This window comes from Corapipo altera, unplaced genomic scaffold (genome assembly GCF_003945725.1).
Source record: "Corapipo altera isolate COAL_440 unplaced genomic scaffold, ASM394572v1 44b, whole genome shotgun sequence".
In the NCBI taxonomy this organism is placed as follows: domain Eukaryota; kingdom Metazoa; phylum Chordata; class Aves; order Passeriformes; family Pipridae; genus Corapipo; species Corapipo altera.
Genome location: NW_020884932.1, coordinates 4,147,146 through 4,173,750, shown reverse-complemented (window position 1 = coordinate 4,173,750; position 26,605 = coordinate 4,147,146). Strand labels below are relative to the sequence as shown.

The 26,605-nt window shown below is 39.3% G+C and overlaps 2 protein-coding genes and 1 long non-coding RNA gene across 7 annotated transcripts in view; 1 reads left to right on the top strand and 2 right to left on the bottom strand.

Annotated features, from left to right (window-relative positions):
* The window catches only part of BBS9 (Bardet-Biedl syndrome 9), a 284,671-nt gene extending 267,597 nt beyond the window's left edge, over positions 1 to 17,074 (bottom strand). For both annotated transcript variants that reach the window (XM_027659381.1, XM_027659382.1), the window contains exons 1-5: positions 16,830 to 17,074; positions 15,671 to 15,791; positions 10,634 to 10,784; positions 9,427 to 9,491; positions 7,223 to 7,336 (exon numbers count right to left, since the gene is read on the bottom strand). In XM_027659381.1, the coding sequence (XP_027515182.1) occupies positions 7,223 to 7,336; positions 9,427 to 9,491; positions 10,634 to 10,784; positions 15,671 to 15,782 (442 nt within the window). In that variant the 5' untranslated portion in view covers positions 15,783 to 15,791; positions 16,830 to 17,074. The remainder of the gene's footprint in view (positions 1 to 7,222; positions 7,337 to 9,426; positions 9,492 to 10,633; positions 10,785 to 15,670; positions 15,792 to 16,829) is intronic.
* A 287-nt stretch (positions 17,075 to 17,361) lies between these two features.
* Positions 17,362 to 26,605, top strand: part of NT5C3A (5'-nucleotidase, cytosolic IIIA) — a 27,058-nt gene continuing 17,814 nt past the window's right edge. The window contains exon 1 of one of the 4 annotated variants that reach the window (XM_027659385.1): positions 17,362 to 17,586. In XM_027659385.1, the coding sequence (XP_027515186.1) occupies positions 17,475 to 17,586 (112 nt within the window). In that variant the 5' untranslated portion in view covers positions 17,362 to 17,474. Of the gene's footprint in view, positions 17,613 to 26,605 lie in introns of all 4 variants that reach the window. The other 3 variants (XM_027659386.1, XM_027659387.1, XM_027659389.1) reach the window with 3 other exon arrangements.
* Positions 21,013 to 26,605, bottom strand: part of LOC113954709 — a 26,477-nt gene continuing 20,884 nt past the window's right edge. The window contains exons 2-3 of the long non-coding RNA XR_003530316.1: positions 25,307 to 25,387; positions 21,013 to 24,356 (exon numbers count right to left, since the gene is read on the bottom strand). This is a non-coding gene — a long non-coding RNA (uncharacterized LOC113954709). The remainder of the gene's footprint in view (positions 24,357 to 25,306; positions 25,388 to 26,605) is intronic.

The following is a 26,605-nucleotide window of genomic DNA, read 5'->3' as shown; positions in this document are numbered from 1 at the left end:
GATGGGTTCAAGGTATTTTCACACTTTTTTGCTTGTAACTTTTTCAGGTCAAAGCTGTGTTTTGCTTTTTCCTCCTCTTTGCTATTGTTTTATTATTTGCTTTTATTGGTAGAGTATCCATCAAACAACTTCAAATAAATGTGAAATACTCTGTTAGCCAACTTAAGGCATTAAGGTTTCAGATGAAAAAGTAAATTTCAAAATTTATGTATTATTAGGAGGATCCAACTCTAAATCATTTACCACTCATTTGAAGAGCTTATATAAAACTAGGATGAATTCACTTATCATTGAACTATTACATAATGGAAGAATATTTTCTGGAATCACACAGTAATAGTGCTTTTGCAATGCAAAACCATTATCTATAAGTAAACATCATTCAAAAATAATTCGGCAACTAAGAAAGCAAAGTTATTAAACTATGCTTTCTGTCTCTCACTAAATAAAATTAGTATTCTTTTCAAGAATAACCCAATAGATTGTGTGTCCCACTGGTAAGCTATCAGTGTGCTGCTTCTTTAGTTCTTAAATAGAAGACAAAATCTTCAAAATTGAAAAAAGAAATTGAAAAGAGAAATTGAAAAAGAAAACTGGGAGCATTAAGAGTGTTCATACACCCACCTTAATGTACCACTTATGCCCTGAAGAACAGTCACAGAACTCAACCCTCACCTGGGAAAGGTCATCCTCCTATTACAGCACGTGATCATTCACACACTTCCTAAGCAACTCAGACAACAGCTCAGGAAATCTGCACTTCATACACCAGTCCTCAAAGCTTAGAATTTTAGTATTCACTCACACACTGTTGTTTGTTCATACATGAGCTACTATCCTGCCCACCATTCAGTCTAACGCACAACTGACCACAGGAAATTTGTGATAATCTGTAAAGCTGCCTAAGTTTCAAGTAATAGTGGTTTTGTTTTTGCTTTAAAGCACTTCTTCACTCTCTTCATCACGTCAGTAGAAATTTATTGCATATACTTTCCTCAAACACAAATCAACAATCTGACTCAAGGCAAGAAAGGCAAAGAATGAAATTGTGGCCTGATCTGCGCACTTTTCAAAGCAGCAATAAAGGCACTTTTCTTTCACTATAAAAAGCATAATACCACCATTGCTTATAAGCAGGCTCCACATCAATAAATCTCTCCTTTTAAGAACAGTCAGGCACAAGAAGTATATGTAGAAGGACTTAGGTTAACAGCTATAAGCTAGCTGAGGCCTAATCCTTTCAATAGAAACTGGTAATGTAGAAGTAAGAGTCATTTTCCAAACTAGTGTCTTCTTTTTCATCCCGTCCTTCAGGTGTGTCAGTCGCACCACAGAGCTTGGTGTCATCCTGCAAACTTGCTGAGAGTGCTCTCAATCCCACTGTCTGCATCATTCATGGAGATATTGAAGAGCACTAGTCCCTCAGGGACACCACTGTTCACCAGCCTCCACCTGGACATAGAGTCATTGACCACAGCTCTCTGGCTGCATCCATCCAGTCAATTCCTTTTCCACCAGATAGTCCATCCATCAAATCCATGTCCCTCCAATTTGGAGATAAGGATGCCACGTGGGCCGATGTCAAAAGCCTTACAGAAGTCTAGGTAGATGACATCAGCTGGTCTTCCCTTCAACCATTGCAGTCACTCCATCATAGAAGGCCACTAGATTTGCCCTTAGTGAAGCCATGCTGGCTGTCTTCAGTCCCCTCCAATGTGCTTTAACATTGCTTCCATGAGGATCTGCTCTATGATCTTCACAAGTGTAGAGGAGAGCCTCACTCGTCCGTAGTTCCACGGATGTTCCTTCCTTCCCTGTCTAAAAACAGGAGACACGTTTCCCTTTTTCCAGTCACCAGGGACTTTGCCTGACTGCTACGACTTTTCAAATACAATGGAGAGTGATTTTGACAAAATTGGCCTGTTGCCTCAGGACCCTGGGATACCTGTCATCAGACTCCACAGACTGTGGCTATTCAGTTTCATCAAGTGGTCTCAAACCTGCTCTTTACTTAAGTGGGAGGGACTTTGCTCCTCCAACTCCCACTAGAGGTTCAGGGACTTGAGAGATCTAGGAAATCTGATAGTGAAGACTGAGACAAAGAAGTCATTGAGTACCTCAGTCTTCTCCAAATTTGTTACCAGTTCTCCCTTGTCATTTACTGGGGGTTAGGCTCTCCTTTGCCTTTCTTTTCTCACCGATGTACTTCCAGAATCACTTTCTGTAATTCTTTATATCCCTTGCCAAGTCCTGTTCCATCAGTGCTTTGACTTTCTTGATCCCATCCCTACATATCTGAACCATATTCCTGTACTCTCCCCAGGTCACCTGTCCTTGTTCCCACTGGCTGTGCATTTCTTTCTTACTCCTCAGTTTGAGGAGCAGATCCTTGTTTATCCATGCTAGTATCTGGCCAGCCTTGCTTGATTGGGATGGAGAGCCCTGCGCTCTAAGAAAAGTGTCCTTCAACAGCTGCCAGCTCTGGTCAGCTTCTTTGTCCCTAAGGACAGTTTCCCTGAGGGATCTCATTCATCAACTCCTTAAACATCTGGAAGTTCGCTCTTCCAAAATTCAGGGTCCTGACATTGGGCCTCACCAGGCCCACACACCGTGAGATCACAACCGGGGCATGGTTGCTACAGTCCAAACTTAACCAGGCTGCCTCCAAACTTAACCTCTCTAATGAGCTCATCATCTTAAATAATGAGCTTGAGTCAAATACTAAGTCATTGGTATTTGACTCATAAAGACCCAGAACAACATACTAAAACTGTGAAACCAGAAAATACTTTCCAAGATACTCTAAACTATCAGCAGACATCACTTTATATAACGAAAGCTGAATTGTTAGCACAGTAACCTCTGGTGGCATAATTGCATGATGCCATAATAGTATAACCTGACCTCATAAAAATTATGTGATAAATGAGTTTATATAAAGTAAAATCTTTATAGAGTTGAGTCCTCACCATAGGTAAGGCTACAATATAAATCAGAAAAATATATGGTTTTTTACCTTCATTTTCTTAAAAAAAAAAAAAATTAAAAGAGCTTAAGGTAGAGTACACTTGAGTTCTTTAAATTTTATATCTGAAGTAAAACATAAAGTTTATAATCTGTTCATTACTTAAGGGCTGTGATATGTTGTGGCTAGGTTAAGAGTTCACTTGGTTAAAAAACAGTGTTCAGCACTACTGACTCATAATTTTATCATGAATCATCGTTTCTAAAACAACTCGTATGCTAGAATTGGAGTTTTGGATGACAAACTCAACTTATAGCTCTAAGATCATGAGGAAGATTCAGAAATATGGAAAGGAGACATGCATTCTAAACAACAAAGGCAATGTCTTAAAAGTTAAGTTCTACTTTTGAAAGTCTGGTCTAACAACACACTTCTTTTAAAATATAAAATAAATAGCTGATCTTCCTATGTCCCTTCTTGATAGTTTTTTGTTTACATTTTAGCATTAGTGTTCAGAGACAGCAAGGAACAAACATAAATCTAAAGCAGCAAAGAAATGTAAAGTTCTGCATTATAATCCTTTCCTTTGCCACAGATTTTAAAGTTGTAAGTCACAACCAGCCCTGCCTACAGTATGCTTGACTTTTGTTTCATCTTTGTAGGTGTTTTCTGTTTACTATTTTTAAACATTTCCATTAGTTTTGTTTAGGATTCCAGCTAAACTTATAAGGGGTTTCATTGTTATTTCTCACATCCCTGGCCTTTTGTGCTGAAAGTAAGGGTCAAGTTCATTTCTCCTTTTTGCTAAAGTTCGACAACCAACAGAATACATTTTGTTTCCATCAATAAAACACTTTTAGCTATACAGGTTTGCAGAAAGTGCTTTTAAGTCTTGCAGTAAATACACCTGTAGAATCAGTTCAAGGATAAATGCAGCTTTAGAGATGCTGTCTACTAACCAATAACTGTAACGAGAGGACCATCTAGTGGTGACAACCACAACTCACACTCTGCTACTTTTAAGAAAAATGCACAGTTAATCTATGCAAGCCACTGGTCAACTTTTCAGTCTTTGGCTTTTTTATTCCATAGCTTTAATAGCTTTAATTTAGGTTTTGACCTTCTATTATGAGAATAAATAAATGAGTTTGTTGATTTCCTTCATCTGTTCCTGTTATGAGAACATCTGTGTGAATTCTTCCACATGTGAAAATTGCTCATAGAGCAAATCATTAATCTGAAGACACTAGCAAGAATGAAATTTAGCAACTAGGCTACAAAATAGCTTTCTTTACTTTACAATTCTCTCCACAGAGAAATCTATAAGAGCTTTTTTCTTAATACAAGAGACTAAAAATCAACAGTTGAGAAGTGACAGTTGTACTTTGTATGTTTTACATCTCCATTACATTTCAGTCAAAGAGATGTGCAGTTTAACCCTTTAAGAGCTGGAAATTTGGTTTCCTAAAGTTCAGGGTCCTGACTCAACTCTTCACCTGACCCATACACCTCAGGCCTCCAAACTCAATCCTTTTTTCCTTTTGTCAGTGTTAACTCATATGGCTGGCCAGAATGAAGACATAGAATTAAAAGCTCCATAAAAAAGACCAATAGCATAACCTTCATCAAGAGAAATCCGAGCAGGACTGAGCAACTTCATAGATCAAGTGCTCTGTGTCAACTCCTGCAGCACTCTGCTTCCTCAGACAAAATATCATGTTCCTGGGGGACCAACACACACGCTCCCCCCAACACTCCCCCAGAGTGCTTTCCCTGTACTTATGCTTTCTTCTTGCTCAACTGCCATTCTCCTGTGTCTGCTTCAGTAGCTCTGTAAATATGACCTGTGAAGTGCCTTTTTCACCTTCACATTGTTTCAAGGATGCTTGAGTATAGCAGTGAGACATATACTAGTCACAGCAGTAATAGCAGGCAATAAATCCAAAAATTCTCCCTAACATTTTGTTAGTCTGCTTCCAGAGGGGGTGTAGAAGTTAGACTGTGAGCAAAGCAAGCTCAGTGCTGCACGCTTACAGCACCGCCACCATCATGAATTAACCATCGCTGAAGGCGAGAGAGACTGTTAGCAGATGCCTGAAAAGAATTCCAGGGAAGCTAGCAGAAGGCTGATAGCAAAAAAAAATACTAATTTATTTACAGACTCTCAGTGGCACCCCAGAATATCTGCCAAACATAGATAAACATAGATAGCATGGCAGACCAAACCCGGACAGGCATTTGTTTACTAAAATTAACAACACTTGATAGACCTCCATTCTGGTTCACTCAGGATGGTCTTGCAAGATGGAAATAAAACCACAATACTGTCACTCTTTAACCTCAAGGAGAGAACACAATATTAAAGATGATACTAAAAAAACCTGAAATAGTTTCACTGCACAAGATCAAAAGCACACCCTTGACAGGAAATCTAATCAAACAGTCCAAGAAAGGCACATAAAAAAGAGTATTCAGTGCAGGAAATCTACAAAATAAGAAGAATATTCTTTCGTTTCTCAAAAAGAACTTTTGCCAGTGTCCATTTTGCCAAGTTCTCTGATGTTTCAATACATGCCTTAATAGCCTTCTATCAAGTAACTGAACATTCACTATAATTTTCCTAGATTTATGTCTTAAACAGAAAGCATCTTGATTTTACAAAATGAACATGTATTATTCATTACATCATATAAATTTCTGCCTTCCTTGTTTATTTATGACTTGAGATCATTCTTTTTCCAACAGCAATAAACATACTTTTGTGAACTCAAACATGGGGAAGAAAAAAGGAAAAGGAAAGCTGCATGACATGCTAACACAGAAGTGCTACTAGAAAACTAAGAAAAGTTTGCAGAACTTACCAGGGTTCCCTCTGCTCTTCTTGCTGCTTTGTCAGGATTGGCCCTCATTTTGACCATCCCACGTGTTGAAAAGTGTTTGGCTGGCTGAGTAGGTTCTAAGGTATACAGTACCTTCTGTCTCCCTAGCTTGCAAATACACCTTCTTCGTTACATTACAGCTCATGAGACAGGTCTGAGCTGGTGGTCAGACCTCTATTTGAACCTCCATGGTAAACAAACATGCATGTCAAAAATCCAGAGAGTTTATTCTGCAGAACTGCGGGGTACTTGTTTTATTTTTCCTAAAACATTCCAGACACTCACAATGCTTAGTTTATGATCCCTTATACATTTGTTACTGCGATTCCACTATGCCAGAAAGTACATTATTCCCTCTTCTCAAATCTAGGAACCTCCAAAATGTCTTTCTGCTGCTAACAGGAATATGCCCATGCCCTATACACTCACTCCTCAAGACACTCATATCATTAATACCTTCTCACCCACATGAGTTGATCATTTTCCCCAAGGCGGTTGTAAGAAATTAGTAAGTGAGACTCTCTTCAATCAGTACAAATTTTGGTCAGCTGAATTGAAGCCCAGGGACAAGCATGAGCTTAGGGTGAGGCATTGTAGCATTATTACTAGAAGGTTATTACAGCCATAAAACTGAGGGACTGTCTGCACATATCTGCCGTATTGACCCAGAAGACTTTCTACCTTGGAAAGTGACTATCACTCTGCCAACAATTTAGGGACACTACTTTTGTAGATGACTGCCACACCCCAGTATGTTGGGTAAACTTCACTTCTGAACAGAAAGAGATGTTGTGCAAAGCAAATCTAAATGCTTCCACGCTGGAACACAAAAACATCCACAAGTTCAAAAAAGACTGATATCTATTAAATTCATTGATATCTACAAACACACCATAAATATTATTGTCCAGTGTTACATTTTTCCAATAGAAGTTTAAGTATTTTTTTAGAAATCTGCATTACATATCTTTCAAGACACTGGGTATTTTAGGTTCAGCAAATGAAGATGTTAACTTTTTAACTTGTCCAGGATAAGCAAGTGCAGAAAAGCAAAACAGAATTGAAGCACAGAAGAAAACAATTGGTTTTAGATGTTAAAGTACTTCACAAGGGAAGAGCCAGGGATTTTGTCATGTTTTTTAAAATCAATATTAGCCTTGAAAATTCATCTCCAGTTCAAAATGTGAGAAAACAACTATTCTGCATTTAATATTCTTTGCCTTATTTTAACTTCAATTATTTTCAATATCCTTCAGATAAAAGGTACCACCACTCACAGAAAGAGGTTTTCCTCTAGACAGCAGCATCATGTCGCCTTTCAAATTTTAAGTTCATAGTTAAACAACTAATGATAATGAATATACAACAAGGACCTTACCTTTTACACCACCAAATGGACCATAAGTCATATTACAAGCAGTTCTCTGAAGATTGTGCTCATACATCAGCTTAATCTGATACTGGTTCCCATGTTCCACATTTCCCAGAGTTCCTACAAAAAATGAAGGGTATATATTTATTACTTTGATCCACACATTGTGGAAGAAGTAAAGGAGTACCAGTGTAAACAACCTGAAAAAACTGTAACTTAATCCTAGTGACTTTGAGATGTGGAGGCTCACACTGTTGTGATCAATGATGCAAAGATAAAAGAAAAATAAATGCTAACAAAAATAATTTTGTGATATACATCACATTCTCCGAAAAGGTCTTCATGAATTTTAACTTCCTGACCCCTTCAGGGAAGTAACAGAAATTCAAAAAGTCTTTGTAAGGAAACTAAAGTTAAAACTCACCTTTTAAGAATCAAAAGTCTTCACCCCGCAAATAAAGTAATACTTAAAGACTAATATTAGCAAGCAGGAAAAAAAAAAACCCAAACTTTTGTCAATAGTCACATCAGCTGGGAAAAAGGTGTTTTGAGTGAGTGATACATAAGCTAAATCCTACCACAGCTTTACTATACAAAGATTATCTCAACACTGTCTTTAACAGTATGTTAGGAAAGATTTGTAGCTTATACTAACCTTTTAAGCAATTTCTCCAACTAAAATCAAATATAGCTTTTAAACAATTACCCCTAAATCAGGCCCATGTTAGGGAAAAGATTGGAATAGACATGAGGGGGAAAAGCCCTATGCCCTGGCTAGATAATCAGCAACACTTGATGAAAAACAAGTTAGAAAGTTGTCAGTCTGTGTATTCTGCCTCTAATAAAACACCCAGGCCATACTTCAGTCAGCCCTGAAGTATGCTTTCATTTGTTAAGGAGAAGCAGCATAGTTATTTTATTATGAATAACAGATACAGTACCATGTATAAAGCAAGTAAAGATTCCACTTTATGAAAATGTAATTTGCCATGGAAGCATAAAGAAATGATAGTTATTTCTCAAAGGAGCTTGTTTGAGAGTATCCACTCAGATGTCAGAAATTACCACTAAAGCACGCATATTTACAGATTAGTATGAAAGGTCTATTAAGGATTGCAAAATTTTACTTTTATTATTACTTGACTGCTTAAGCCATGCAGACCAAACAGCAAATTATACCTAGAAAAGAATTCTAGACTCGCTGTTGTATGCCTTGAATGCAAATTTCAAAAAAAATTGTTTTAATAAAAATTGTACTGGTAGGCTACAATCCTAAGACATAAGCACTATTACAGAGAAGGGAAAGTATGAAAACTGCAGTAGATCTTGAGGTGTCACCTCTCAACAAAGACCATTTTCACAGCTGTCTCCAGATAGGCAAACAGAATTTGAAAATAGAGCATGTGTTTTTGTAATGTATTTGCCTAAAAGGCTGTGAATAGGAAGCAAGCTGCTCCTACAAGAAAACCATGCTCTTGTAATGACAGAGAAGCCACAAATGTCCCTGCACAGAGAAAATGAACAATGCCATGTTGCCTATTGAATTTTAAAGATGAGTGTACAATTAATAGATCTCTTAAATCTGTGCTTTGCTCTAAGCATATAGAAGACAGAAATCAATGTACAGAATAGGCATCTTGTGACTTGCCTCTTCACACAGAGAGAACATATCATATAGAATTTCCAGCCAAAGGCAGTAGAGGAAAGAGGATATAAGAAAAAACATAGTAGTTTCACCTTCTTACCAGTATTAACCTTCTGTCTTCTCATGGGCTACCTTACCAATGTTCTGGCTTTTTAAGAAATTACCTGGAGTTTTGATTTCAGAAATAGTTGTAATTATTTATTTTTAAAGAGCTAAGTAAGTTGGCATTATACAACCACTTGTTCATTAGCATGTTCAACAGTAACATCCAGTCCTAAAACTGTAATGAGAACTAGTTGTTTACAGTCACTACCAACCACAGACTATCACACACATCACAGCATGTTAGCCACTGAGCAGATCAGCAAACCTCTGTTAACCTCTGGGAAATATCTAGACCTAATTACTGATGTTTCCTCTTCATACACAAGTTTGAATGAGAGAATATGACTGCAGATATTCAGGGATGGTGAGTAAACACTGCATATACCAAGTTTACCATTAACCTAATCCAAACTTTAGAATACACTTAAAATCACTGGAAAGCTTGGATCTGTAAACTAACCTGAAACAGCATATACACAGAGTTTTCGGCAATGTAACACAGCCAGATGAAGTCCTTCAGTACCACTGTAAAGAAGGGTAAAAAACCACTATATTTATACAGGATAAAATTCAAGTAACATATTGAAATTGCTTTCATGTGTGGACCAAATGCAAAGGTTTGGGTGTTAGATGCTAGCATAAAAAAGTACTGATCTTCCTAAATTCATGCTGAAGTATTTGGAGTTAATTTCAAAATCAAAATGAATCCTTTAGGGACATATTTTCAGATTTAAATATCAAGAGCAACCCAGTTTAGCTTGAAACTCATTTCAAACAAGGTGCTGTTATTCCTTCATGGAAGGATGATATGAGGATCACTGCTCCAAACAAGTCTTATTCAGCAACCACAGACACTACTTTTTTTAAAATTCACTTTCATACTAGCTGCACGGAATATCTGAACACTCACATATTTCTTTCCTGAACCCAAGCAGTATTTCCAGCAGAGAAAGTACCTGTGCTGTAACTCTAGAAAATGTTTTAGTTCATTTCACAGAGTAGGGCATTGGAATTCCCACACAGGGTCACTCCATGAGTACTTGAATAAAAGAACAATTTCCAATGGATGGAGGCCTTCCAGCTTGTGCCCATGTTCAGTACAGGTTTTTCTCTCATTTTTAAAATAAAGTTCATGATGCAGTATTAGAAGTCAATTTCAAAATTAAAATGCATCCTTTATGAACTAAATTCTAAAATAATGTTCTTCTAAGTAGATTCCCTTACAGCCAAATAAATATAAGGTCTTTTCCTTAGAGCCATAGTATCTTTCCTCTACCTAGCCATCTGCTCCCACTAAATTCTTTGGAATTAAAGATCTTCTGTCCTCTATCAAAATGAAAATAACTGGCCGATATTACATCTTAGATCATAACAAGTTAGTCAAGTTTTCTTAATATCTTAAAAGATAACTTTCAATATAAAGTTTTTCCTGTTCTACATGCTCCTAAAAAATTGTACAAGTATCTGGCAGATTATCCTCCATATATACCTTAAGTAAAAATTCTCTCATATCAAGATGATGTAAGAAGCAGATCAAATGCATACTGCAGGACACATAGATGTGATTAATAGTTGTCCATCTGAAAACTGGAAACTTGCCCTCCAAAATAAAGGAAGAAAATCACATCTAAAACTTAAAAAACCAAAATAGCCAGCCATTTACTTACGAAACAAATTTTCCCACTTCCACCTGCAATATTGGTTCTCGCAACTGCACTTCCAAGAGTAAGTCTTCAGGTTGTACTTCATCTCCAGGTTTCACAGGATGTGGATTAAAGATTCGGAGGTATCCCATATAACTGCCCACAATAACTTTATCTAAAAACAAACAAACAAAAAAACCAACACAAAGGATACTACGCAATACAGTAGCACATGTGGAATTCAATTTGTTGCAGAAGTGTTGCAAATAATACCCTAAAAAGATAGTGTATTGACACGATTCAATTAATGTTGATTATGCTCTGTCTTTTAGGTTAAGATAAGCAATTATCTCTTTTGCAGATCCATGAAAATTTGTCAGCAAAGGATTCAATACGACAACTATCATGGTGGTGGCACTGACCATTGTTACTATTCCATCATTTTAGATTGATGTCCACAATTCTTAAACACTCTCATTCATTTTGAAGAGTACTTCAGACTTTCAGTTTATACATCTTAGATTTGTGCACACACATATCACACCAGCAGAAGTGTGGAGTTTTAAAACTGGGATCGACGGCATTTATCCAAATGCAAACTAAAGCCTGATAAATACTGCGCAAAGTCAACAAAGCTAGACCTTGAGATTACCTGCTCTTGAGACAGATCCATTATCTCAAAGATGAAGGAAATGGTTAAATTAGAGGTTTTTTGGAATTGGTATTTTAAGCAAGTGGTCATTTAGTTGTTAGCCGAATAACAAAAAACTATTAAGGAAAAAAACCCCAGAGGTGTCTCTCATGATAACAATCAACAACTCAAGTTGGTTGTCAATACTTACTTCCTCTAGATATAGGACATCATATCAATGTAGACCAAAATCAAAACCAGTAAAACTTGTCCACAAGTCAGGAGAGCCTTACAAGTACCCCTAAACCACGTTGACCAGACTCTAATGTCTTTGCATAGTTCCACAGGATCCCACATTAAAAGCTCAGAACAGTTGGTTGCTTCCTTTCTTCTTCAGCCACAAAAAAACCTTGCCTGCTCCAAGTCCTTCATTCAGAAAATACTGACTGCCCTCCCCACTCATCTTTTCCTGAACTCAGTAACAAGGATTCCATCAGCGGCAAACAAAATCCATTCTATATATTAATTTATTAATACTTAAATGAGGACATTTTCACCTGCTTTAGATATTAAGCAATTGATTAACTTTTGTTCCTGAATGCTGGAAGAAAAAGAGCCTAGTCTAATCAAGAAAGAGAAAATGTAATGTTGAGGAAGTTAATAAACCAGCAGACTCTTATTCCCACAACACTGTTTTAAGTCCTGCTTTTATATAATTATTTTTTTCCTTCTAGGAAAAGACTATTTTGAACTCCAGTAGAATTTTGAGGGTTTTGACAATGATACCAAACCAGTGGACAATAGATGGTGTACATCTGTCTTAGGGGGGAAAAAGGATCTTAGCTCAGGAGTTAGAGGTCTTGTTTAGAGAGCTTTAAACTGCATTTGAAGGAGGAAAGCGAGAAAGCCAGGATCAGTAGAGATAAGCCTGGTAGTGCCATGCCAATGTTTAAGGGACGGTGTGCTAGTGACATCCTTCCATCTGCCATCTCAAAGGAGGCAGGGGATGGAGATCTACATGGCAGCAAAGGCTCAAGGGTTATCAATGTGCTAGAAACCACAGAAATGCTTGAGAACAGTCACAAGAGAATTAAGACTTCACAAAAAAAGGCGGCAGGATTAATAACACAATTCTACATCAGCGCACGCAGTATGAACAACAAACAGGAGGAGCTGGAAGCTGCTGTGCAGTTAGAAAATAATGACATAGTTGCCATGACAGAAACATCATGGTAACTCTGTGGGATGACCCATACCACTGCAGGGCTGCAGTGGATAGCTATAAATGCTTCAGAAGGGATAGGTAAGGAAAGAGAGGTGGTAGAGTAGCCCTGTATGGTAGGGAGTGTTTTGACAATCAAAACACTAGAGCTCAATGATCGTGATGACAGGGGTGTTTATGAGTAAGAATCAGGGAAAAGGCCGGTAAGGCCTTTCATGGTGGGAATCTGTTACAAACCACCCAACAAGGATGAGGAGACAGACGAAATATTCTATAAGCAGCTGGGAGAAATCTCACAATCACTGGCCTTTGTTGTCATGTGGGACTTCGACTTAACAGATGTCTGCTGGAAATAGAGCAGAGGAAAGCGTCTAGGAGATTCCTGCAGTATGTGGAAGATATCTGCCTGAAACAGCTGGTGAGAGAGCAAACTAGGGAAGGTGCCCCACCAGACTTCTTTGTGAACAGAGAAGGATTTGTAGGTGCTGTGATGGTTGGAGGCTATCTTGGGCACAGCAATTACAAAATTGTATTTTCAATTCTCAGAGAAGGAAGGAGGGGGTTCAGCAGAATTGCTGCCTTGGACTCCCAGAGGGCAGACTTCGGCCTGTTTAGGAGACTGGTTGAGACAGTCCCTTGGAAGGCAGTCGTGAAGGGCAAAGGAGTCCAGGAAGGCTGGACATTCTTCACGAAGGGAATCTTAAAATGTACAGGAGTAGGCTGTCCCTGTGTGCCAAAAGATGAGCTTACAGGGAAGAACACCAGCCTGGCTGAACAGAGACCTTTGGCTGGAACTCAGGGAAAAAAGCAGAGATGTTGACATTCAGAAGAAAGGGCAGCCCACTCAGGAGGGCTACAAGAATGTCCTGAGGTTATGCAGGACAAAAATCAAAAAGGCCAAAGCCCAGCTAGAACTTAATCTGGCTACTGTCATAAAAGAATAAAAATGTTTCTATAAATACACAAGCAACAAAAGGAGGGCCAAGGAGAATCTCCATCCTTTATGGTATACAGGGAGGAACAAAGCGACAAAGGGCTAATGCACTTAGTGCCCTTTGCTTCAGACTTTAATAGAAAAAGAACAGTTGTTCTCTGGTTATGCAGCACCCTGAGCTGGAAGAGAGGAACAGGGAGTAGAATGAGGCCCCCATAATCCAAGGGGAAATGGTCAGCATTCTGCTATGCTACTTAGACACACCAAGGTCTATGGAGCCAGATAGGATCCACCTAGGTGGTGGAAGTGCTCACCAAGTCACCCTCTATCATTTATCAGCAGTCCTGGCTAACTGCAGAGGTCACAGCTGTCTGTTAATAAGCAAATGCGACACCCATCTACAAGAAAGGTCAGAAGGAGGATCCAGGGAACTACCAGCCTGTCAGCCCTACCTCAGTAACGGGAAAGGTCATGGAGCAGATCATTTTGAGTGCCATTACACAGCACATATAGGACAACCAGGGTATCAGACCCAGCCAACAATGGGTTATGAGAGGTAGGTTCTATTTGACCTGTCTGATCTCTTTCTATGGCAAGGCAACCAGCTTAGTGGATGAGGGACAGACTGTGGATGTTGTTTAGCTAGACTTTAGTAAAGCCTTTCACACCTTTTCCTACAGCATTCTCCTGGAGAAACTGGCTGCTTGTGGCTTGGACTCGTGCACTGTTCACTGCGTAAAAAAGTCGCTGGATGGCTGAGCCCAGAGGTTGGTGGTGAATGGAGTTAAATCCAGATGGTGGCCGATCACAAGTGCTGTTCCCCAGGGCTCAGCACTGGGGCCAGTCCTGTTTAATATCTTTATCAATGATCTGGACAAGCGGAACAAGTGCACTCTCAATAAGCTGGCAGATAACATGAAGCTAGGTGGGAGTGTTGATCTGCTGGAGGGTAGGAAGGCACTACAGCAGGATCTGGACAGGCTGAATCAATGGGTCAAGGCCAATTGTGGGAGGTTCAACATGTCAAAGTGTTGGGTCCTGCACTTGGGTCACAACAACCCCATGCAGTGCTACAGGCTGGGGACAGAGTGGCTGGAAAACATCCCAGTGGAAAAGGTCCTGGAGATGTTGGTCAACAGCCAGCTGAACATGAGCCAACGCTGTGCCCAGGTGGCCAATAAGGCCAATGGCATCCTGGTTCGTATCAGAAATGGTATGGTGAGCAGGACCAGGCCAGTGATTGTGCCTCCATACTCACTGCTGGTGAGGCTGCATCTTGAATACTGTGTTCTGCTCACTGTAAGAAAGACACTGAGGTGCTGGAGCACGACCAGAGAAGGGCAACAAAGCTGGTGAAGGGTCTGGAGGTACAACTTAGATTGGATACTAGGAAAAATTTCTTCACCAAAAGCATTGGAAGAAACGGACAAGGGAAGTGGTTGAGTTACCATCCCTGGACATATTTAAAAGACATGTAGACATGGTGTTTAACGAAATGGTTTAATAGTGAACATGGAGTGCTAACTGTTGGACTTGATGTTAAACATCTTCTGCAACCTAAATGACTCTATGAATTTCCACTGAAAAAGGCTGTACACCAAATAACTAACAGCTCAACTTTATTCAAATTCTTCTGAAAAGGGACAATCTAAAATTAAAATAACTAAAATAATTTTAGTAGAGTATGGTAGTAAGGAAATCAAACTCAAGGAGCTTTACTGAGCAAAAACAGAGCTTCAAGGTGAGCATGAGTGTATTTATTAATTTAAAAACCATATACACAAAAAACTTTCCCTGACAGCAAAGACCATTTCACATTATTAACGACTACGTAGAAAAGCAGGGTTTACTCTCAAGCAGAGTCATTATTGCAATTGTCACTTATTTTCCAGACTAAAAGGGTTGTGTGTTTTTCTAAATTCTTAGCTTATTAGCTCTTACCTTCCTTTTTTTTTTTCTCCTTAGGTTTTTACAACAGCTTGGAACATGTTTGCTTCCATGACTAACTGAAAATGTTTTATTTTAAAGATATCTACCACTGAGAGAATAAGACATGAGAGAAATTACTAGTGAAACAAGCAAGGATTAACATGGTTAGAAACGTACAAATATAAAAAGACAGAGAGCACTGAATTTGTCTTCTTAAGCCTACAAGGACACATGAAAGATAGCAGACTTTAACTAGCCAGCTAGCCTGGCTAACAAGCTTTCAGGTCAAAGCAATCTTGCAGCTGAGTGGCTTACAAGCCAGCAACCACATAATTCTGAATTTACCTTGTCCACTGCCACTATTATCAACATCAGCAACACACAGGCAGCCTTGGTCAAATTCTTCCTTTTCTCCAAGTACGGTGGACCACCACTCTCTAGCTTTAAACAAAGACATTCTTCTTTACTGAAAAGGAAACAAACCATTGTCAAAAGTGTATACTAATATATACACAACTGTTTATACAAACAACTTCTCCTTTGTTAGCAACAGCTTTTATCAAGTATATTACAGCTCTTAGCTTCACATTGCACTAGCGTGAGCTGAATAAAGGTTAACTCCAGTGTAGTTCAAGAAACCACCCTAGGAATCTTCTTGTCATTAGTTAAATTAGTTGTGACAGAATCTGCTAGATACATGAAGAAAATGCAACAAAATAACAGCTTTTTAAAAAAATGCGAAAAGTCTTCTGTTACAACCATTCAGTAATAAGAAGTTTTCAAAGTCACAGAACTGAGGTTCTCTGTTACCAAGCAGTGTCAGAAAAAAAAAAAAAAAAAAAAATTATGAGGCAAACCTTCTGCAAGAGAACTTATTTTTAGAAAAGTAAACGAAGGCATAAACAGACATCATCAAAACCTCCACCAGGTAATCGCCTTGAAGATGCTCTAGTGACACGACTAAAGAACTCGGTCACTCAGGGCACAAATCAGCTTTTCTGCTCCCTACCTGCTGTTATTTTAAGAATGGGGGAGGGAGGGAGGGAGCGAGGAGACTAATCCTTTTGTAGGCGGCTTGACAATAACGTTATCCTAGTTCAAAACTCACAGCCCATGTCCATGAACCTGGACACACTCGATCCCACAGCCCGCAGAGGAGCCGAGGAGCATCCAGCCAGCAGCAGCTCCAGTGGGAAGGAGGAAAAAAGACGGGATTCGGAGCAAACGCAGCCTTGCAAGCCCGCGCCTCTCCTCTTTAAAGGATACCACGTCCAGAAAATTAAAGCACTTCTTTATTCCCTCGGGCGGCTCCCGTCGCTATGCCCGCTAGGCAACCTGCTGCCGCCGAGTGCGGGCTGGCACAGCACAGCCCTCCCCACACACCCCTCCTTCCCTCCCTCACCGAGCCCCTATGCGGCACCCACAGCACCGCCGCGACCCCGGACACACACCCACACATCCCCGTGGAGCGGGACAAGGGAGACAGAGCCCGGCGGGGGCTTACTTGGGCGGGAGGCACAGCGCAGTCCGAGCCGCCCCGGGGCGGCAGCGCCGCTTCCTCACAGGTGCTCCTCGCTCAGGTGCGGCCCGAGGCGAAGCACAGAGAGACAGAGCGGCAGCGCTACAGCCGCATTTCCACCGCCGCCGCCATCTCCAGCATCCTGCCCTCCCCACGGCAGGCACCAGCCGCGCCCCGCCCCGCGCCCCGCCCAGGAGGGAGCTTGGGAAGTGTAGTTTGGGAAGCGGCGCCGCGGGCCGTTGGGCTCTATCATTTCTTCCTCTGCGAGGGGGGGGGGGGTGCAGAGGGAGGAAGAGAGGCATTCCTTTAGAGTTTCCTGAGCAAGGAGTTAAAAAAAAAAAAACCACTAACCTCCCCACAGCTTGTGCTTTTCCTTTTTTCAAAGCCCCTGACAGGAGCCTCTCGCCCTCGAGGCGGCTCAGCTCCAGCCGCCTCTCCCCCTCTCTCCGTCCCTCCCTCCACCCTTTCCCTGTGGCGTGGTACGGCCGGCGCGGGGCCGGGGCGGCGCGGCGCGTGTGGCGCGGTCGTTGCCGACCCGGCGGTGTCTGTGGGGACGCGCCGGGATCCCGCTCCTTCATCCACGGACGGGGCGGACGCGCTTCCCCGCCGCGGCTCTCGGGAACCACTACCATGGACAGGACCGCCGTGGCCAAGATGGGAGCGATGGCGAGCGCCAGCGTGTGCGCGCTGGTGGGCGGGGTGGTGCTGGCGCAGTACATCTTCACCATGAAGAAGAAGACGGGTAAGAAGACCAAGATCATCGAGATGGTACGTGGTAAGAGGCCGAGAGCCCCTCGGCCGCGTGCCCTTCTCCTTCTACTTGTCCTGCGGCCGGCGGCTCCCTGCGGCCGCTCCCGCGGGGACAGGCGGATATCCTGAAGGGATGTCTGAAGGGGCAGCGGGGGGATGTTTGTGCCCGGTTTTGGATTTCTGTAAGGACAGAGGCTGGACGCAAGAGCACCTGCGGTTCCACCACAGCGTGACCCACTGGCGTGGAAGGTGCTCCGTCCTGGCCTGTCCTCTCCGGCCCGTAGGATACACATGTACCTGTGGGTCTTGGTGGTGGTTTAAAAGGCTGCTTGTAAATTGCTTAAAAGAAAATTGGGACGTGCACACGCACGTGTCCGGCCATCTGTTGAAACTGGGAAGCACTGCCTGCTCACGGTTACTATAAAAGGAAGATGGAGCTCGCTCGCTCTCTGCTGCCCTGGTTAGACTTGTTATTTAGGCTACTGTTTAAATATCTGCTAAACATCCATAGCTGGGTGGTAAACGGTCTTAGTTTGGGCAACATGCTGATTGTGTGGAATTCCTTCAAAATTAGTGGTTTGTACACCACTGTACTGAAGAACTGAACTGAAATCATCAAATCAGTTGGTGTTGGCCAATGTATCTTTTGCGCTCTCCCCTCAGATTTATGGGTTTTTTAATTACACATGGAAACATGTTTTGCTAAGAGCTAGGATTATGTATGTAAATTGTGAGCTGCCTAACTACTGGCTTGGCCATACGTTGCCACACTTGCCAGTGGAATTCATACAGTGCAGTTTATGATAACATGGATCCAAGGAAGAATTCCACTGTGAGTTTTTGCTAATTATAGAGTCATCATTCTTACTGTTGAAAAAAATATTGTTTCTAGTCATCAGTCATGTCATTCAGCAGTTTGGAGGCAGGTGCATTACTTTTTAGTTTCTCTGAGCCCATTTACAACGGCTAGTACTGTAATGCTAAAACTTACTTTTTAGTTATATGAACAATAAAATAGCAACATCTAAAAACCTGATCACACTCAAAAGGCAGACCCAATAGTTTCACTGACTCCTATTCACAATACCTGATTTGAGCTGTAGTTCAGAAAGTGCCTAATAGTTGCTGAAGATGTGTTTATATAACTCTCTGTACAATGTTTAAGTGGTGTTTTGGCGGGCAAGAGCTAAACTTTTATCTTTGTTGCAAAGATTTTGCTTTTGATAGGGGAAAAAATGTTAGGCCAATGCTAAACTGATTTCTGGTAGGTGAATTTCTAAAGTATGTACTTCAGATAACATTTTCAGAGCACTGTTGTTGGACACAAATCTGTGATCCTAAAGAGATCCTTCCAAAAATTTTGCTTTTATGATCAGAACTTTTCTCAGCTTTAAATTGTAAGGAAAATGTTAAACTTGTTGAAAGCATGTCAGCTTTCTCATGCAGAAACCTTTTCCTTCAGTTGGATGCAACATATTAATACTATCTGCTCAGTTAACAAGCGAGCATTTCAGCCAGTATTCAAGTTGGTAGCTTCCTGAGATAACAAACACCTTCAGTTCTGAAGATGCAAGTCTTCTTTCTTAAGCAGTATTTTCTGTAGACACGTGTTCAGCCTGTGCAATTTCTTCAAAGTAAGTGAAATAGTTATGTAACTTTTATACCCAGGAGTTTAGTTTGTCAGATAAGGGCAAAAATGTGTTTGTGTGTTGTATTTGAATATGCTGCATTGTGAGAAGCTTCCTGAAATAGTTTTACCCACCAGTGTAGATTTGATTCAACATCTGTCATTTACAGGACACTGTATCAGTTTTATTTTATCTCAAGAGAGACCTTTCTATGAGCTGTGGGGAGAAAGTGCTGTTTTCCAGTCTGTATTTAGCTAGGTTAGAGTAGTGGTGAGGAACAATACTGTTTTATTGAAATGTATTTTTTCTAATACATGAGGCGGATCTTCCGTGTTAGATTAAAATTATAGGATTTTTCTTGTATTTTCAGCAGATTTTTTTGGTTTAACTTTTCTTCAGGGAACATTGCACTTTAGTTTTATACTAACCTTAGACTCAGAGTTACCTTGCTATATAACTTTTATCAAAATTAGTAGGGAGTGGGCCAGTTTACACTTTAGTTATGTGAATTCTCGCCAATGAAATATTCTTTCATTTTAATTAATTACAGCAATTTTTTTTTACTTTTTTTTTAGTTAAAATGAAATTAGATTAATATAAATGTAAGTTAAAAATTACTTATAGCTGTCTTTAAATGCTAAAAAGACAGTGACTTTTACAAATCAAATAGAATATCTGTAAGACAAGAAAGTATCAGGGATTATGATGCCGAGAATGTTTGATGTGAAGAAAAGTGGAGAGGATTTTCAATCATTGTGGAAAAGAGTAACCACGTTTCCTTGCTCAGTAATAAAAATCAAGAAATTCCTAAATGTCTAGCTCACATTTCAGTGGATGATTTCCTTAGCACAGTAACTAGCCTGTTACACAAATTTAAGCTTAATGAAAACACCTTAAAATTACTGCATCTTATTTGAAAGAAAGGGTTTAAGTTTGAAATTAAAGTGTTAATATTGTGTCTTCATCAACCATCTGTAGTTTGCAAACAGGGAGTTTCCCTTAGGCACTCATGAATGTAGACAGAGTTACTTCAGCTCCACTTCTGAAGTAACAGAGGCATTAATAGTAAATATATAGCCAGTCATGTGAAGCTCTACTCGGTGTGTTAAGAAACAACCATCTCTCAAAGCCTTGTGTATTACTTTGCACAGCCAAATTGCCAATTCTGTGAAATTATCCTAAGTGTTCCCATAGTCAGGTGAAGGCAAAAGTTAGCTGCAAGGTTGCTAACTTTCATTTAAAGGGATGGTTGATAATTAATTACATTCTGAAAGTAACTTTTTAGATAATGTTTCATGTCTACTTTAAAAAGAGATTAAACCTTGCAATAACATTCAATCTTTTGGATTTTTCAGGTCTCAGACAAGTTTTCAGGGAAGTTGTGGATTCTGGTATAGCAAATAGTTGTACTGATAATACACTTCAGTTTCTTGATTACCTTTTGCAAAGCAGTTTGAGCAGTTAAGCACAAAACAGGTGAACTAACTAACTAGAGTGAAAAATGTTGCCTGAGACTTCCAAAAACACTCACCTGTAAGGAATAGCCTGTGTTAATTGAAATGTGGGGTTAATGTAAGAAAAACTTCTTAATGAAGTAACAGTATTTTTTGTTTTCTGTTTCATACACAGTGGTGTTAGAACCCTGGGGTTTTTTCAGCAGCTTGTTCCTCACTCTTTAATTTTGGGGCTTTTTATTGTATTTCTCTTATAGGGATGAGAAACATAATATATAGCTGGTTGAAAACAGAATAGCAGAATACCTTAAACTGAGGCTTCCTCTCCCAGGTTTCTTTTCCAGAAAACTAGGAAGAGGTTAGTTACATTTGTCTATTTCTCTGTTCTTGCCCCGAAGTGAGGGGATATAATTACACCAAAAAGAGACTTTGTATCAAGTTACAGCAACAACAAATTAAAAATCAACTTAAAAGCAATGTCTGAGTTTACAGGAAACGTTTCAGTCACCCATTCTTAAATGTCTCTGGACAGTTTTCATTTTATTGTGTTAGGGGAGGAAAAGAAATGCATGGATTTTTGCATTATTAGAGTTTACTTGGAGAGAAATAAGTAAACGAATAAGAAAGGAGGTAACTGCTATTTATCTGCTTCCCTAAGAAATAAAGGAACAAATTCTGTGAGTAAGACTGTTACTGGGTTTATGTGGCGGGTTTGGTTTTTTTGTTATGATTACTTTCTTTTACTCACCAGTCTCTGGTGAGACTGGGTTCTTGTTTCAAAGGGCATAAGAGCATTTGTGCCACAGATGACGGATACAGACCCTTACAACTGGCAGCAATCACACACCACTTTACTTCTTTATTCTTATCTTGTTGCTTGTAATAGTTGTTGTAGTAACTGTGACATTACTCCAGCAGGTTGACCTCCAAGTGGAGGACAAAGTAGAGGAGCATGTAGTGTGTAGCATACATATTCAAGAATCTAAATGGTTAGTATTTGAAACTCCTTCATATGTACTTTTGCCGGTACAAAGATGAAGAGTTTGAGCCTGAGTAAACTGGAATCAATAAAAGGGGAACAGAAGGAAAATGGACTCTCTCTAAAGATACCGCTGCAGGACACGGTCACTGTCTGAGTATTGCAGTGATAATATTTAAAATGTGATCTTGAGAGCTATCCAGTGATGAGATCCACATAGGAATAATGCTGTTCAAAAAGAATGGTCCTGTGAAATAAACCTAAGTAGTGAAAAGTGAAAGAACTGCTGAGACATAATACTGCCCCTACCTATTAAGATGTGACTGAGAGCCCTTATATTACTAGTTACTAGCATATTAAAATAATTTTTAAAATATTGTTAACATTTTTAAACCAAGTTAAAGCTGATATGACTACTGGAGATGCCATATAAATATTTCTATAAAACTTGGTTTTTGTTTAGACTGTATTCCTCAGTAGGAATACACATTGACAGTGATAGACACCAATTACTAAAACAAGGGTGTGTTGCCCACAGGTAGTTTGCAGAGATAATAATAATATATGCCACTTAGAGAATGCATAATATAAGTGTGCCTAATATAAACCACCATGCATAATATAAGACACCTAGAATGTGTCTTGTAGAACAAGTTTACATGGAGCAGAAAAACCTTAAGCACAATACATGTTGACACAACCTACATACTAGTAATAGTTTTTTATTCTCACTGTAAAATAATTCAGTTGGAAATTTAAAAAATGTGGGTCCTTGGAGAATAAAAATTGACTCAATGCCAGTGTTTTCTCCTCTTATTGTTAAGAATAAAAAAGTTGTCTATTATACAGATTATGTACATACTAATATTTTACTTAATTAATATAATAAGCTGATCCTACAATTCAACTTTCTGTTTCAGAAGTAGGTTTTAATTTTCTGAAATTGCTGCTGCCTTGGGTTTTTTAATTTAATTCAGCAGATCTTGAAACATACATTCTTACAAGGAATAGATATGGGAAGATCAATTAAATCTGTAATTCTGCATTAGTTTCCTTAGGACTCATTTATCCTACTTACAACAGTTCTCAAAAACATGATGATCTATATATGAAAACTGAGCCCCAAGTAGTAAGTATAAGCCATGTCAGGCTATAATATATATTGTAAGTATAGGCTCAGAAGAGCTTGTTTGCTGCTTTCTTTTATCTTTTGTATAAAGTCTTTCTCCAAAACAGAAAAGCAATCTTTCAATGAATCACTCTGCTCTGGAATATATTTATTTACCTTCTAATAAGTGCTTGATATGTGTTAAGTCATATTTTTAAGTGATTTTTCTCCTCCTTCTGATAACTTGTGATTGTTGGTTGAGATATAATGGCATGTGTTCCATTAAACTTTTTACAGCTTAAGACCAATAGCAAATACTGCAAGTATTAAACATGTTCCCTTTAACTGTCAAACAATATAAGCAGTAATAAGTTTCTTTTAGTTGTCTGAATACACATAGCATTGCAAGTCTTTTCATATTATGAATTAAAGTTGCACAGCATTCCAATCATACCATTCAGTCTTCAGTTAACAGAAACTGTCAGCTTTTATAAAATGTATCTAAATTGATCGATATAGGTATTAAAGAGACCCAGGGTATGGATCCATGCATTTATAGACAGGAGGATACTAGCTGTAAATTCAATGGCAATGGAGCTGTAAATGTAAAAACATCACAATTTGTGTAATTCTGCAAAGCTGAAAATGCCTTAACTTTGGAAGATGTTTCCTTTAAAAAACAAACAAACAAACAAAAAAACCCAACGGCTTCCTTTTACCTATTTTCACTAGCATGAGTAACATAATGGAAAATACATATTCTTTTCTATGCTGGCTAGTTCCAGTTTATGTTACTAGCCTTCAAGCCATCAGCCACACTTCTTCCCTCCGTGTGTGCATACAAGTGTATTTGTGCAAGTACAGTACAGCATACTCTTCAGCTACGGTAAAGAGTAATTCTTGGAGAGGCATTAAGGGAAAATATTAGCAAATAAGCAGAGTGTTAGATGTTACTGCTGTATTTTGGTGCGTTTGCCAGACGGTAAATAATTTTCAGGATTTAGATTTTCGCTGGTTGAGCTGCATCAGACAGCGCCGAGCAGCAGGTGGCGCTGGTGCGAACCGGGCCTCAGCTTTCCCGGCCGGTCCCTGGGGTGCGTGAGGGACATCGCCCTTTAAGGAATCCTGCGACTGGCATTTCTTGGCCACTGCCTGACAGTTCAGTACAACTGAACTGCTCCTGCATGCAGAAAGCCCAGAGTAGCAGCTCTGTCTCTGCTGCCTGTCAGATGCTCAGCCGTGAAATTTGGCAGATCCCGTCACATGCTAAGTGCAACTGAGAGGCAGGAATAGCTCACAACTCTTCTTCCTGGCCTCCTTTCCTAACCCCTGTGCAGAGATATAAGGTCAGATAAGGCTGGGCAAGTTAGTTGTGTAAGTATACTATTGTGGAGGGTGTGGAAAATAAAAGTTAGAGCATGAGGTCTAACTTTTCCTCTGGCCTTCTTGCAGTCACGTTACTGTGCAGCAGTTGATTTGTAGTGCCTGTTTCTTCCTAGGGCAGAGGTCTTCATATAGCAGTTATGCTGACCAGTTGCTGGATGTCAGTCACGTTCTCCTATCCAAAAGTCTTCAATCACCAGTGGTCAGCTGCTGTAAAACATCAGAGAACCTATGATGATCGCAGTAGGCAAATTTTTTAGTCCCATGTTTATCATTCAGCAGCTTGACTGGCACTGTGCCATTAAGTTGGAATCCATGGCTGTTTTGTTAGTCACCTCCATCTTAGGTTATTTGTGTGGAGTTTCTGACTGTTCAAGAAAAAAAAAAATCAGTGTTCATTAGAAATCCACTGTTTGTTTTTTTTTAATTTGGCTAATCCTAATATCGATAGAGTGCTTTGTTTGAATGCTAAAAAAAGAGACATTTTTCAGTGTAAGTGGACATATATTTAAGGTCACAGCACACAAGTCAAAGAAGATACTAAAAGTAACTATATTATTTTCATTCACCAATGCCACAAAAGAATACAGAACTGCACTGACTTGTCTCAGACAATATTTACAAAAATAATTTTTAATAACACTTCTATAAATTATGGAAATAATACCTATTGCTAGAAGGAAATGTGACTTCTAGTTTCATATATATCAACCTTTAAAAAAAGAGTTAATTTATTTAATTTGTAATTTTATTTTATTTTTAAAGGGCTGGGGCAAAGCCCAGACTTGGGCACTGAAGATTCATTAAGTGTCTGAATATAGACTTTCAGACTTCTTGAGCCACCAAGATTCCTGTTCAAATCTACTTGTTCTTACTTGTTTCCCACTTGTTAGCTGTAGCTTCCTTCCTGCACCCTTATATAAATATCTGTTTGTCTGCTTTGCAGATTGGATCACTGAAATAATCCAAGTTTATTAGCGGTTTAGTTTTTTTTACCTAAGAGTTTGCTTTCCTCCACCTTAATGCTGACAGAATGAATATGACTGAAATGTACCATTAACCCTGTTCCTTTAAAGCTTTTCCCTCTTTGTGGGAAACTTACTAGTTACCAGACTAAAAGTGTAGTTTTTGCATTCAGCAGTTACTGATGTAGCACTTACTAGTGTGAACTGCATTTGCCTTTGCAACGTGTATCAGCCTCAGTTCCGTCTGCATATTACCATGGAAAAATTGCATGTGAACTGAAAGGTAGAAATTAGCATGAAGCAGTAGCATATTAACACATTAGCAGTAGTAGAGTGCAAAGTAAAGTAGTGGTAGTAGTATTACTACAGGTTGGTTTTTGCACACATGGTGCATCAATTCTAGAAGGCAAGTACAAGAAATAAGGAGCGTCCAATTGCATCTTTGAATGGATCCAGCAGTGAGAAACACCCATAAAACAATGAGGCATGGAGGTGACACAATCCCTCATGCCTGTTACCTTTAAAAATGTGTTGTAGCTGTGTTTCATCTTTAGACTTAACTGATTATTTTTTACAAGAACTTTAAAGAAGGGTCTGTACTCAAAGAGAACCCAACAGTTAAAAACTTCATTAGTCTCAATGTGTAATTTAATTGAAATATTATATTAGCACTACAATCTTCTATCAGAATTGTAGTGTCTGGTAATGCATTGTAGATTAAACTTTGTCCTGCTGACTTTGCTTTCAAACTGAGTCCCACAACTCCACTATTCAAGGGTCAGAGTTTATTTGATCTAGATACAGCATTCTTAGGCTTAGTGAAAAAAAAATCTTAGTAGATGTGGTTTTTTTCTTAGGAGCAGATAAGAGAAGAAGAGAATCAGCAGCAACTGCTTCAGTCCAAGCTGTGGGCTTAATGCAAGTTCCATTCAAGATAGTGTTATGTGGGAAACTTCCAAGGAAACAAGCATTTGTTTAAGTTCTTTCAATGCATATGCATATAGATATATAAGAGTATTTAGTTATAAAAAGTATACATGCAAATGTACAATTTGGGGAAAAAATAGTATAGCTCATCAAAATTACATTATTTTGCAAGGTGAGCTTTTGTACACCTTTGTATACCACAGTATATTTACATACTGCCAGTTCTTAGAATTCTACACTTTTTGCCTAGATATTTTGAGGAAGGATTAGCAGCCTCACCTGTAAGCATTATTTAAGTAAGTGTTAGATTCTGTGTAACATGAGAGAAGTGGCTCTTTCAGACATCCAGACTCCAACACGCTCCGTAGCAGTGCCATAGGAAAATGAGACTACCACTCCAATTTAAAAATTCTTATTTGTCAAAATGAATTTTCTGTATCTGTGCTCTCAGAAGAAGAACTGGCAAGAAAAAGGAAGGATGGGGTAAAAAAATAAGATACTTGCAATTAAACACTATCAGGAAAAGCAAATTATTCTCCCTTCTCAGGGCCTTTTCCAGTTCTGCTC